This window comes from Pipra filicauda, unplaced genomic scaffold (genome assembly GCF_003945595.2).
Source record: "Pipra filicauda isolate LSUMZ 115617 unplaced genomic scaffold, ASM394559v2 scaffold47_size6085603_pilon, whole genome shotgun sequence".
Classification (NCBI taxonomy): Eukaryota; Metazoa; Chordata; class Aves; order Passeriformes; family Pipridae; genus Pipra; species Pipra filicauda.
In genome coordinates this window covers 3,495,001-3,510,000 of record NW_024104620.1, presented here as the reverse complement: position 1 = coordinate 3,510,000, position 15,000 = coordinate 3,495,001, and the positions used below count along the sequence as shown (strand labels likewise).

The 15,000-nt window shown below is 39.2% G+C and overlaps 1 protein-coding gene across 3 annotated transcripts in view; it reads left to right on the top strand.

Annotated features, from left to right (window-relative positions):
- The window catches only part of GTDC1 (glycosyltransferase like domain containing 1), a 180,178-nt gene that overhangs the window by 147,955 nt on the left and 17,223 nt on the right, over window positions 1-15,000 (top strand). For all 3 annotated transcript variants that reach the window (XM_027731207.2, XM_027731209.2, XM_039386325.1), the window contains one exon: window positions 14,374-14,483. In XM_027731207.2, the coding sequence (XP_027587008.2) occupies window positions 14,374-14,483 (110 nt within the window). The remainder of the gene's footprint in view (window positions 1-14,373; window positions 14,484-15,000) is intronic.

Genomic DNA, 15,000 nt, shown 5'->3' with positions numbered 1-15,000 from the left:
CAACCATATTGGACATGTTGGACTGAGTCCAGAGAAGGCCACAAAGATGATTAGAGGGATTGAACCTGTCTCCTGTGAGGAAGGGCTGAGAGAATTGGGATTGTTCAGCCTGGAGAAGAGAAGGCTTCGTGAAGACCTTAGAGCCTCTTCCAAGTACCTAAAGGGGCTACAAGAGAACTGGAGAGGGACTCTGGACAAGGGCATAGAGTGACAGGACAAGGGGGAATGGCTTCACAGTGACAGAGGCGAGGAGTAGATTGGATATTAGGGAGAAATTCTTGGCTGTGAGGGTGGTGAGGCCCTGGCATAGATTGCCCAGAGCAGCTGTTCAAGGAAGTGTTCAAGGCCAGGTTGGACAGGGCTTGGAGCAATCTGGGCTAATGGAAGGTGTCCATGCCCATTGCAGGGTGTGGAACAAGATGGTCTTCAAGGTCCCTTTCAACCCAAACCATTCCATGATTCTATGATACTTGAAGGATGAGTATATTATGAGGAGGACAGTGACCAGTGTGGCATGATCCTCCTCTCCACCTCAAAAACTAGCCCACCAGCATTTATACATCCATTATTCCCTCTCACTGTCCCCAGTGAGGCCACAGACGTTTGCCAAAGATTTTTTTTGCTGTAATTGAGGTACACCAGCATGTTCCTTAGCTCTCTTTGCATATAAGCATGACAGTGGATGTGTGAAGCTGCAAACCTGTTGCACCCCTAGCCACAGACATGTCATCCAGGTGGCGTGTGTGTAATTTTATTATAAGATTGGTGGCTCTTTACTTTGCTCTTTCATGGAGAAGACCTGCAGTGCTGCTTTGAACTCAAGTCATTCACCCAAACCTTATGTTTTTTCTTTTTCCCTGTGTGCTCTGTATCATCTCAGCAGTTAAATGCTTGATAAGAGAAAGTTGTCAGAAATCAATTCTTCTTCCCCTAATTGCAGGAGTGTGATAAAAAAAAAATCGCACGGGGAATCTGCAAGAATTTACACACACATGCAAACAAATAGCTGCTGTCAATTCACGTGGAAGATCTGATAAGGCTGTTATCTCTTGTCATACCTACCAGTGTGTGACAAGAGCTTGGGGAAGGACAGGGGGCAGGAGATATGGGAGCAGGAGGAACGGCGGTGGAAGTCACGATGAGTAAATTCAGAAGAAAAAAAAACGCAAATCTAGATGGCAACAGTTATCTGAAGATGTCTGGTGTAAGGGAAAAGGGTGTGTGCAGAGATAGTGCTGTACCCAGTTGTCTGGTTTTAATGTAGGGTATCACAAAGAAATGAGTGCATGGAGGAAAGGTGATGTTGTCGTGACCATGTGGCTGCCCACTTGAGGACCTGGTCCTCTTCAGTCTGAAGAGAGTCCTTGGAAAGGGATTTTTAATAGTATTTTGTCTTTATTTTATATATATAAAATATATTTTTAAATTATACATAATATATAACATCATATAATATATAATATATGATATTTTTTATATACATATATGTAAAACACAAGTATTAAATAGTAAGTTGTTCCTCTTTATCTTGGCAGCACAATACAGAATTTGTGTAGTTACTGTTTGAATTCACAACCATTGCATATAGAGACACTTGAGAATATACAGTGACTCATATTTTCCTCATGCTGTCAAATATTTTGGACCAAAGCTTATCCCATCAAGTTGCAGGTGTGGCAGGACAACAGAAGAGGAAAGAATAGGTGGTCCACCTAGAAATCACTTTTGAGTACCCAGAAGTGCCATTAGGCTCAACAGGCATCCTCTACCTTGTGAGCAGCCTGCAGAGAACAAGTAGATGTGGTGAATAGATTAGACAGACTGAAAAAATAGTCTTAAAATGCAAGGGTTTATACAGCTTTTACTAGAAGGTACTAGGTAGGATAAAAAGCTGAAAGGATGTAAATTAACAATTTCAAAATGAGAACTTTTTAGCAGTGCCTAAGAAAATACTCCCAAAGAAAACAGTGGTCACTGGGGCTGAGATACAGATGACATGCAGTGAATGAACCTGTTTCATGAACGTGTATGTGGATACAGTTGTGTAGAAGCTGACAACCGTCCTTCTTGAACACTTGAAAGTGGTCTAACTTCACCTTCATGCAAGCTGGGGTTAAGTCTGAGGGCAGATACTAGTTTTTTAGAGTCACAGAATCGTTTAGGTTGGAAAAGACCTCTTGAGGATCATCGAATCCAACCACTAACCCAGCGCTGCCAAGTTCACCACTAACTCATGTCCCCAAGTGCCACATCCACATGGCTTTTAAATCCCTCCAGGGACGGTGACTCAACCAAATAACAAATAAGAAAGTTAATGCAATAATCTGAGAAGTTCAGCTTTAGCTGGAAGGCCAATTTGGAAGTGTCCGTTCTTTGATTGTTCATTCAGTGAAGTCTAACCTTGAAATATCTTCCTGCAGCAGAGGGATTAGGGACATTGAACCTTTCCAGTGGAAGACATACTGTTCCTTGATCACTGTTTTTAAGAGCTTGTGGAAATGTTCAGCATGTAATGAAAGTGTGAAAGTTCTGCTGCAGTGAACACCTCAGCATCAATTCTTTCTTTCAGCACATTTCCTCGAAGGGCTATAGGCAGTTGATAGTCCAGAGGAGAAAACATGTCAAATGATGATAATGGCAAGCAAAGATGATTTGTATTGCTTTTGCATTCTTCAGCTGTAAAGCCAGATATAAATTTGAGTATTTTGTTGTGTTTATATTATAGGCAGAGTTGGAACACAATTGGCCTTGTGAGCCTCTCTTCTGTTTCCTTCCTACCTGCTCTCTGATTGAGATGTGGGTAACTAGAGATTCGTAAGAACCATCCTGTAGCTACAAACTAAATTAAAACCTATCAGTTTTGCAAATTTTAAGGCAAACACTTCATTCTGTGATAGAATGGCAGGAAGTAAGTGAAGGCTGTGACATTCACCTGTGAGGGGCTGAGAGACCCGAACCAGAGAGTACCAAGATCTTCCCTCACAAACCTTATGGAACACAAAAATATTTGGACTATCTGCACTTGTGTACACTTTGCCTTTCTATAAAAACTTGAATCTGTTAGTATTTCAACGTGAGTAGTTGGGATCTTAACTCAGAAGTAGAGAAACTGAGGCAGGAAGTGAGTTACCACAAGAGGAAATGGCCTCAAGTTGTGCCAGGGGAGGTTTAGGTTGGATATTAGGGAAAATCTCTTCATGGAAAGGCTTGTCAAGCTCTGTCATAGACTGCCAGGGGCAATGGGGAGTCACCATCCCTGGAGGAATTTAAAAGATGTATAGATGTGGCCCTTTGGGGACATGGGTTAGTGGTGGCCTTAGCAGTGCTGGGGTAATGGTTGGACTTGATGATGGTTGAGGGCTTTTCTGACCTGAATTATTCTGTGATTCTCCGATCTTTTAGCTTTCCAATAAATTGCATGTTTGCCAGTCGTATCAAAAGATCCACAGAGGGCAGTGAAGGCGTTTGGGTTTGAGTGGTGTTTTTTCTCCTCTGGTTTCAATTGCCTGGGCTCCTGATTAATCGTCGAAGGAGTTTGCTCCGCTGGCATCGGCAGCGTGCGAAAGGAGAGAGGAACTATCTCAGAAACACAAAGAGCTGAAATATTTTGTGATCTCTTCCCACTCAGATGTGTCCTTCAAGTCGCGTTCCCTCAGTCGAGGGAAATAATTTCAGTTACCCTGGTCACAGCAGAAAGCAGTCCTCTTTTTGAATGCCTTTTTTCATTAATGTAGATGCGTTCCTGAGATGAGAGACGATGTTTCTTCTAATTACAGTTACATGTAGCTAATTTCCTTTTTTTAAAAGCTCAGTGTGAAAGGCAGTTTCCTTTAAAAAGGGCGGGGGGGGGGGGGAAGAAAAAAGTGATACAGCTGATGTTCCTGTTGCCTTAGCAACAGATTTATTTATTAGGGTCTGAAATGACATGAGTTAATATACCACATACCTGCTGATCGGCAAACTCTCCTGTTTCAGCTCCAGTTGACAATTAAGTCCTGGACAGCTACAGCCAGGGGTTAATGTTACTCATTAGGAGAACTAGGTCATTACTGGGATATCAAGGCACTTAAGGCAGCATGGATAAAATACAAAATTTAACATCTCAAGGAGTGAGGGGTTTTATGTTAATTAACCTTATTTTCCTTTCATTAAAAAAAATCTTTCATATATGCATATGACAGTGGATCAATTAATTGGGAAAGGGAAAAAAAAAAGAAGTAAGCTGTAGTTTACTTTCCTCTCCTAGTTGTCTTCATTTCCTTTGGAAGGGTTTCATTATTTTATGGAAAATTCTTATGTCTATATGATGAGTAAAAAGGGTATTAAAATTAAGAAGGGAATCATCATGGAAATCAGCTTTCCCACAAGGGAATGAGCAAATAAAAGCCTTGGAAATGAAAATAAATAAGCTTTGCTAATACCTCACCTAAGGAGCAGAATATAAGCCCATCAGAGCTTGGAGATATTTAGAGGTACTTCTTTGCTTCTTTATTAAGCAGTTACATAGTTATTTGACCTTCAGAAACTGAAACTTTAGAGAACTAATTCAAGTTGTTGGCAAATATTCTATTTACAGGAAGCTGATTGCTGGCTTAGCCGACAGTAACTCCTGTAGTTAGTATTTGGCTTCTGATTTCCAGGAAAATTAAATATATTCTCTGAAAGTTTTATTAAGATATCTGAGTGGGAGTTTTAACTTGATAAGTCATGAGTGATTTAATAAAGCTCTCCTGAAAGCCTTTATTTACTAACTTTTAGCAGACTTCATTCTGATACTGGAGAACTTAATAGGCTGAAAAAGAATCGCATTAAAATGAAACTTATTTTTTTACTCACTGTTTCCCCAAATACACTTGGTTCTTTCACTTGTACTAAGCACTCCACTTTCTTTTCTATATTTAAGCTCTGTGGCCCAATTCTGCTTCTTATTGTGTTTAGACCAATTTGGTGTAAAACCTTTCTCCATTCCTGTCAAGACAAGGTTGAAGCAGCGTCTTACCTGGGCTGCACTTAATGAGCCATTGTATCAGGTTGTAAGAGCACTGTTACCTGTTACAAAAGTGAAATTCAAGCCCTGTGAGAGGTTTTTGACTCCATGGGACTGTTTTACATATAATAAAAAAGTTAGATAATATCGAGATTCTGCCTGAAATATCACACACAAAAACCTTCCTTCAGGGCCAGGTTGGGTTGGGTTTGGAGTAACCTCCTCTAGTAGGGGGTGACCCTGCCCATGGCGTGAGAGGTGGAATGAGATGAGCTTTAAGATCCTTTCCCACCCAAGCCATTCCATGATTCTATGATACTGTGAATCCCTCTCCTCATACACAGTCATGTGCAGCAAATTTGCATCTCATTCTTCTCTAGTTCCTCAGTCTTTCTCTGTCTCCGTCTTTTCACTCCCTGTCTCTGCAAGGGACTTTCAACAACACCCTGGTCCCTCTTTTCTCCTAAGGCCCCTTGTCCAACCCATGTTGTCCTCTTGTCTCTTACACTGGTTTCCCATTTTCCCCAACATGAACTGGCTTTGTGTTGTATCTTCTCCCCATCTCCTTTACTTCTTCGCTCAGTTCCCTATTTCTTTGCCATGCTATTCTTTCAGAGCTGGTCATATTGATCAGATCCCTTTGCTTTTTTTCTGATTCAAATCTAAGAGTTTTAATCAAACTAGAAAAGCTTATTGCTTGTATATTCCTTGTTTATTTCCTTATTTTCAGTGCATATGAACCAGTTCTTTAATCTGCAAAGTCCAGTCATTTTATTCTGAGTGCAGCAGATGAGTCACTGAAAGTGAAGACAGGGTCTGTGTTCATAGTTCAGATATTAGATCCTGCCTGGGTTTTGGCAGCCTGACCTGCAGCAGTAGGACTGTCCTGCTCAGCTTTAGCCTAAGGTGTGCCCAAGACATGGGCATTGTTCAGTGACCAGGCACAAAAAGACATTTTCCAAAGGCCTGGCTATGCTTTTAGGAAGATTTCCAACACATGCAACAAAAAGCATATCTTGGGCTGAAAACCAAATACATCCAAATATTCAGTTCTTACTTGAAAACAAAAAGACGTTTAAATACATAAAACAGAGACTTATTTAAAATCTAATACATCCAAGATATGCTTTGCAGTTTTACTAGGTAGTGTTGTGTTTTGGTTTTTTTCATCTTGTTCTTGGACGTTCTGGAAAACTTTGGGCAGAACTTTTCTAGAAGATTATAGTCCAAGATAAGCCTTAGTTTTGGGAAACATCATAAGCAAGGACAGAAGAGGTTTTGTAATACAAAGTCCCAGGCAAACTTAGCAGATGGTGCCACCAGCCCCCATTGTAATTCACAGCACCCTGGATCAAAGTATGGGAGTAGCCTTCAGGAGACAAAAATTAAATATTTCAGAAGCAAGTGATCTAATACTTCTCCTTATTCTCACCAGTAATAGGAGGGTTATGTTTCTTCCTTTAAAGCTCTTTTTAATTAGTTTCCTCTTCTTGCAACACTGTTTGACTCTTGTCTCTTTCCCTTCTCTTCCCTGTTCTCCTTTTCTGCCTGTTTTCACCCTTTTCCCCCCCTCCCTTTGTCCTCTAATCACTACTTTTTCTCAGCTGTTTTTGCAAAACCTGACTCAATTCAATGAGTTGATTCCTCGTTCTGAAAGCAGTGAGATTTGGGGTTACTTTTATCTTGTTGAATAATGAGTTTCAAGCCTTGGTCTTGGTGCCAGAAAAGTTCCTGATTGGGAGCTGTTATAAGGATGAGTTATCTCAGGTACCTGAGCTAATTACTCTTGGGGTATTAATCAGTAAAGACCAGGACTTAGTGTTTGACCCAGGCAAGTGATGGAGTATTAAACAGTTGTAACTTGGTAATGTGAATCCACCATGGAAATCAGAGAGGAGCCACTTGTAAGGTGGGATCACCATTTCCAGGCAAATCTGTAGTAATATAGTTTTTATGTAGTAATTTATATATAAATTTATATTTATATACAACTTCTTCTATTCTTTAAAGGAACCACTTGAGTACATGGTTATCTACTTATTATCCTATTCATAACCATTTATTGTTACCATTACATAACTTTTTTATAGTATTTTATAGTTCAATTACAGTTGGGTATGTTGTATGTGGTTATCAGGGCTGTCAGAGTCACTCAGGTATTTTATCTCATCCCAACCACAAGAAATCTTTTCCTGTGTTACCTTTGGAACACCAAAGGTAGTTAATTTTTTTTAAATAAACTGTTTGGAGTTAGTCCCTAGCAGTTACTGGGTTTTGTCGCAGATTCAAATAAAATGGTTTTTTGTCTGAACCCTCTACTTTGGAGCAGCCAGGCTGTCCGAGTTGGAGTAAAAGAAATGAAAGGCATCATTGATTTTTACACCAACATAACTGAGACCAAACACCAGTCTTTGTCTTCAAAGGTTAATCTCCCTTTAGGAAATAAGCAGGAGGCTCCATGACTGATGCTGATCCAGAGGTTTCTTTGGTTAGAGGACGTGCAATATTTTATTTTGAGTTTTTCCTTCATGAGTTCTGAGGGGAGAAGAAGAATCTAAACAATAAACTCCCAAGGTTCTTTTTTTTTTTCCCCTTTTTTATGAATCTCTTGTAGATAACACGAGATAGGAGAAAATGCTTTTCCAGCGTAAAGCAAAAGGCCACCCATTTTTCTCAGGTCTGTGATTTGAACAAATCAGAGGGTAAAATACACACTTCTCACTGTAAATACGTCATGGGCTCTAATAGAAAATAAAACACTGTCTTTGCCAGTACTGTTTGGCTGCTTTTTGCCTCCCCAGTGCCATTTTTTAATTCCTGGCTTGCAGAGGTGTTCTGCAAGCACAGGCAAGGATTAGGACCTTTTTTGCTTGTAGGACCTCCAGTTGCCAGCTGAAATTTATTCTGTAGGGTCTTTTTTTTTCACACAAAAGCATTTTCTTCTACTTGACTCCATTTTCTGTGAACTGAGGGGGTATTAGATATTGTGGTAACTTTTGATGCTGATGATGCCAGACAATGTTTAGAGGCACAGTTACAGCAAAGACATTTTATAAAGCAGATCAGCTGAAAAATAAAACTCACTGGACTTAACTACATATTTACAGTCTACCTCTGCCTCATCTTGGAAATGTAAAAAGAGGGGGAAATACTGTGATAAATTGAATAAATGAAAAGCAATTAACTTTTTCTTCATGTTTGCATTTCACAGTTATTTCTTTTTCCCCTGTTTCTTTTCTAATAGCTCTTTCCTGGCAGTAATATTTTCTCTTTTGCAGTTATCATGAGCATTGTTACCACAAATTTGGTATTAAAATTTTAATTTTTTTCTGTCACTTTTTTTCCTCCCCTAATCTTAACATAGAAAATTTATATTAAAGTCATTTGATTTAGGAAAGTATTCTGTGAAAATAATTACTAGAATGTATTTCATTTGATATATTGAATAGGCTTGTAACATGAGTCCTCTTACTTTGAGAAGAATATTATTCTCCTAAAGTATTTACTGATTCTGATTCTCACCATATGAAAGCTCCTCTAAGACCATATCTTGCAGATGGGGAAACCTGGGCAGAGCTGTCTCATGGGAAATTGGTGTCAGGAAAAGACCAGAAATCTGCAATTCTCTGTTTTGAAGACCAGGTTTATTTTTTTGTGACTACACTTCTACTTTTTAACGTTGTTGGATTACAATAAACCTATATTCAGATTTTTCTGAGCTCAAGATTAAATGTGAAATATTAAAGTGTAATACAGCAAGTAGTATCATGCAATGAAAAAATCCCTGATATTGTTCTTTAGGTTGGGTTTGGCTTGAAGTGGAGCCTTGTTTTTAGTTCTGTAGGGTGTGCATACAAAGACTGCAGCATTTATTGATGTGCTGCTGTTGGCTTCTTGAGAATGCCCTGGAAGATACAGGGAACAGGAGACTGATGTCATATGATCCCTCTTATCAGCCTGTGGCCTTCTCATCACCCTTCCCACGGCTGTACCAGGTCAGGCCAAACAGGAAAGAACCTCAAGTTCCTGCTGTTATCACCCCAACCAAGAATGTTCCTGGGGTAAAGGCACCTTCCAGCTCCTAGCAGAGACTGTGCTTGCTTTTCTTCACCTTCTTTCTTTCGCATATTTGAACTCTGACAAGGGTTTTTGCAGATTTTCTGCCTGTTGCTCCACGGTGCTTTTGCTCTCCATCCTCTCTGTGCTGTGATTCCCTGTTCCTGCCACCACGTGCCTTTGCTCTCTTTATTCTCTTCCTCTTGGTTCTCCTCTTCTGCTTCCTATTTTATATCTTTGCTGGTTTTTTCTGACCTTTTCTCTAGCACTGTCAAATACTTTCTACAGCTTCTCCCTATCTCCAAGTCTGCTTTTTCTGTATTCTCTCATTTTTCCAATCCTGTACCTTTTCCTTTTTCTCTTCTGTTTACCCTGGATTTATCCTTTTCCTCCCTGGGTTTGGATATGCCATAATTTTTTAGTTTTCACCAGGATTAATTATTTTTTTTTATGATTTTGTTTCTTTTCTAGTGGTTCTCCTCCCCTTTACATTGCTTTGCCCACCTCCTCTGCCCTGTTGGTGCCAAACTCACACCTCACTGTTTCACTTTCCTGAAAGTAAAGGACCAGTATCATTCATGTCAATGTCTGTGTCTTTGAAACATCATTTCCTTAATTTTTAATTATTGATTCTGTGCTCATGGGCTTCTCCAGCCCCCCATCCCTGCCCCTCACACCTTTCCTGTGCTCCTCTGCAGTCGTGCAGTGGTTGATGTCCCCTGTCCCCTTCTCTTCTCCCTGGAGGTCTCTTGGCTCTTGTCTTTGATCTCCACAACTGCTGCCCAGCCTCCTCAATAGTGAGTGATACTTCAGTGGCCTATTTTACCAACTATTTTCTAGTAATCATTGTAGGCAGGCAGAAATCAATCTTTTAGCTCTTGCTGCATGTCGTAAAAAATTTTAAAAAATTAAAAAATTCAAATGCTGCTTCAACTTCTGAAGATTTTTTTGACATTTCCCACCTTTGCTCATCTGACATTCACGTAATTTGGTGAAATGGGGAGGCAGAAGGAGATGCACCCAGTGTGAATTGCTTGGATTTAGGGCACTGTACAATGTGAAATAGTACTGCGTGCCCTCACAATTTGGGATTCTCTCCTGCTGAAAATCTCCCATGCTAAATGTCCTAAGAAGATTAAGATCAACCCTTTTAATATTGCTTTTAGCTGAGCTTATTTGTAACCCTTTCAGAATATGTAGCACCTTAATGGTGGGACTCGATGGTCTTAAAGGTCTTTTCCAACCTAAATGATTCCGTGATTCTAAGAGATGTCACGACAGGGCTGTTGCTTTCACAAGCATTACATACCATATGTAGTAGATAGTATTTCCTCACATATTAACACTTTCTCCCCTGGTTTTGCACTTTTTTGTTACTGATTAAATACGTTAACCCCAGGTTTTAATTTTTGTTTTAATATACTGCATTTATTTTACCCTTTGAGCAAGTCCTGCCTCTTCTCCACAACTCTTCTACTTCCTAATTGCATTGCTTAGATGTGCCTTCTTCCAAATCCTAAATAACTATGATTATCACCATGTAGGATAAGTCTACATATACTTAAAAAATTAAACTAAAATCAGAGAAGACCATATGGGTCTCTTACTGAATTCAGGAGATGAATATGCATTGAATAATGTAAAGGGCCAAATTCTGTTAATTTTTTATATATTTTTTTAATGTTTTTCTCCATCATTGGGTATTTTACATCCCTGGGGAATAACTCCAGTGTAGCTGGTCTCCATGTGCTATCCTTCCAGTCACATCAGTGGTTAAGACTCAAGGGCTCAGGCTGAATTCCCAAAATCCCTGAAGAGCAGAAGGGTGTTTTGGAGCCTGTTGCCATTGATTGTATAGAGGAGCATCATCCTAGTGCTATGAAGTTGCTTTTTTAAATCATTTGAGGCTGAAAAGAGGGATGTCAAGTCATCAATTAATCCTGACAGCATCCTTCTGTGGTGAAGAAATAATATTGTCACACCCATATTATGAACAGAGAATCGAAGGCAGAGATAATGGAGGCTCAGCACTGGTGCTGCTGCTCCCACCACCTTCACATTCCCCATTCAAGGACACTCTTCAAAGTTTTCAGCTTACAAAGGGGAAAGTCACTAAATCAAGCTGAACCCTGCACCTTGTCCCTCTGCCCAGATCACTAAACTTCAGCCAGTTCTTAAGAGAGAGTTCAGATCTCTCTTAAAATGGGTGTTGGACTCAAAAATAGAAAATCCTGGGTAAAAGAAATGTAATGTGCAGTATCTGAACAAGGAGATGGAATGTTTCCAAGGCAGAGCTCTCAAATGTGAATGTAGGTATGGTGTCTGTGTCTGTTTTGGGGCATTTACAGCTGGAGTTTGGTCATTCTGGTGTTTTCACGTTCTTACAATGAAATTTAGAGCATCTTCATCCCATACCCAATTCTTATTTTTCATTTATCAGATGCATTTCAAATCAAGTGAAAATACAAAAGCATTTCAAATACCTCAACTGAACAACAAAGCCAGACCCTGGAGTCACATTAGCTTGATTTTTTTCCCTAAACAAAATATCTTAAAAAAAAAAAAAAAACCTTTGCATTTTAGTACCAGGCTTTTATACTGTTTTGCAGTTCTTCTTCGGGAAATGGAGTATATATAATTAATACTGTTTAATAAAGCTCAAAAATGCAACAGATGCAGCCAAAAGTGCACATCATTTTGAGCAGATCTTTACAGAACAGACATTCCATATTGTGTTCATCTTTTTCCACGATCACTGCTATGGCAATCTGGTGTGTTTAGCAGTTGTTGCTGAGTAAGGCAGACTGGATTGTATATGATTTTCTCCATGTCAGCCAAGAAACAGAGCTCTCTTCTTTTTGATGCAGCAAAGAGGTGGTCTTGTACTATGTATTGCTTTCTACCAGGAGCAGCTAATACCTGTAGTAACCTGCAAGAATAATAATAGACTGCAGTCTGTAGGTGCAAGGACTAGAAGCTTTCTGTAGGTCTTTACTGAAAATAAATGGGTTATGGGGTAGACAAGTCACAGGAACTAATAAATCAAATCAGATGAGCTCCCAAATAGAAAAGCTATAAGATTCATGAAATATATAATTAAAATCTGTGAGTATCACCTAAAAGTGAAATATTTTAAACGAGGGTATGGAAGGAGGTTCACCTACAGCAGAAAACCCATAAGAGAGGCTCCAGTGCAGAGGAAACGTTTCCCCTTTCAGCATTCCTTCTGGGTGCCAAATTTTCCTTCTGTTCTTCCCCACCTATTAAACAAAGCTGCAACTTCCAATTCCTATCAGTTTTCCTAAATATGTGCAGCTTATGTGGCTTCGCCGAGCTGTAAGGCTCCGTGTTCTCCTGCCAGCTCCTTGACAATGTGGCTCCAACAGCATCCTCCACTTTTGGCTGCCTCTGGGACCCCTGGTCTCTTCTGGAAAGCGAGAGGGAAAGCATATCCTTTGCTGGAAGGACTTTTTGTGACTGTGAAGCTGATAGCGGGGCTGTGAAGAGCTTGGAAAGATCTCTGTCGGCATCGTGGCTGTGGAGTCTGCCGGCTCCGGGATGCGTCGGTCCATCGGGATGAGCGGATCCGGGGTGGGCTCACAGCGTCACATATAAAGCACCCACAAAGCCTGTCTTTGGGGAACTGAGGCTGAGGGGAAACTTTGTGATGAATTTCACTGACTCCCAGCATCAAGGCTGTTTTCCTTGCAAGCATTTACAATAGGGATGTTCCTTTCCAGCCAATTCCAAATCCTGAATTGCGATCCCGTGTCCCACGAGCTGGGCATTTGGAGGGAACTGAATACTGGCAGCACGTTTCTGCACAGAAGTTACCTACCAGAAACAGGTGGCTCTTTTAGGAGTGAGGATGCAGTAAACTAATAGACAAAGATCTGGGATCTTTGCAACTGGGAGAAACCCACTTTCCAAGCCAGTGCTCATATCCACTTCGGTTACTGGAACCGCTGTGAAAACTCCTGGTTCACAGATGTGAAACAAATTACGGAGCTTATGCAGTTGCATTCCTCCTTATTATTGGGAACAAAACAAATCTGGGGAATGGAGGACTTCTTAAAGTGATTATTGTCTGACTTTATTTTAAGAAAATGCTACTAATTCTGAAAGCTCCCCAATTCCTGAAGGTTTCTCAGCCTAGGGAAGTCACATTAATTATAAGATTAATTTATTTTAATTCCCTAAACCAAAAATATTGACTGAATGAGAAATTAAGACGTGTAGAGCTGCAGATGTCATTCGGCTTCAGATTTCCTGAATGATATAATTATTAATCTTTCATATAGCAGAGTCACAGACCTACAGATTCATTCTGCAAAATTACTCTGTGAAGAAAGACACCAGGACAGCTGAGCTATAGATTTGCTCTTAATACAGGAAGGAAAAAGGTGGAATTTTCTAAATAATAAATAAAACCAAAATATTTTAAAGGCATATGGTGCACATCTGTCTGAAATACAATAATTTAAAGCAGAATAATTAAATGCAAGATATAATATTCACCTTAGAGTGAGGAAATTATCTCATTTCTTTTTTAATATAAATTGTGAAATTTGGAAATTTAGATCATTTGCGATACCTTTTGAACCTCTCATTTTGTGCTAGTAAAGGAGATAGATTAGAAAATTGGGGATTTAATTTGTTTTTATGTAAACTTAAATTGTGTTTCATGTCATTGAGTGTCATATCCATACAAACCCTTAATATTATCTTTGGCTGAAATTATAAATAAGTACAGATTTCTTATATTCTGTTTTAACTTCTAGTTAACTTCTTAAAAGTCTAAAGGTAGAAAATGCCTTGTGGTAGTTTATTCCTTTCTTTACCTAAAGCACTGAATGGATTGGAAGCTTTTCATGAGTATAGCATGGATTCCCAAAATTCCAGTTTGGGAAATCCTGTGCATTTAGGGAGAGTTTTTGATTGACCTATTTCTCCTGAAAAAAAGGGTGAACTGTAGTAGAAGTCATATACATACTTTTGACAGGCAAAAAAAATAGTTTTCTTCCTACCCAGTTGTTTAAAATGCTTTTGCCTTCAGTTGAGTGCGATGTTACTCGGTCCTTCTCACTTGGTAATTTGAAGAGTGAAGGAATCAGTTTAAGATAGGGAAGAGAGAAGAATCTTATGAAATTGTGATCCTGTGTTGAGGAAAATGTTCAACTATGCAGTGTAAGTAAAGAAAAGAGGGAAATTACATTGAGGACATTTAGTCCCCAAAAGTACAATTTAAAAGAAATATTGTTCTGATGAAAAAAAAAAACCAAACAATTCCACGTGTAAACAATACTGAGATAAGTTCTGTTTGTTTTAAGGGAACATGACAAAGACCCTGAAACTTTCTTTAAAGTCCTGATGAAGCTGAAAGAGGAAGATCTACCTTTCCATGTGTCCGTCCTCGGAGAGACTTTCAGTGAAATTCCAGGTACCTATCCATTTTTTCTTTCCAATAAAGTTAACATAAAATAGATGCTTCCATAAGTAGCTTTCATGTATGTATTTTCTTATCTTAGTGGAAAGAACGTGTTTAAAATCTTCCTACTTGTAAAACTAAATAATATTGATATATTGTAAAATTAAAATTATTAAACGTGGTAAGCATTTTTTATTTTACTTGTCAGACCAAAACTTTACTTATGACTTTTGGTTCAGTAACACTTCTAAATTTATTTACATAGAGAGATAGGTGTGAGTGGTTGGATGGTTCAGATAGGAAACAAAATCTTTCAGGTCAAGGCCACTCATCTGAAATACAGACTGTGATTTTAGCAGGTGAAAACACTTAGTTCCCTTTCAGACGTGAGGTTAAGGGCTGCTGTGGAGAGCTTCTGGTTTGTATCTGGCATGAAAAGTGATCATTAATCTTTAATATTTTTATACCACTCTTTTGCACACTCCTTCCGTTTCTTGGCTTCTGAGAACCACTACTCTGTGAACAGTTT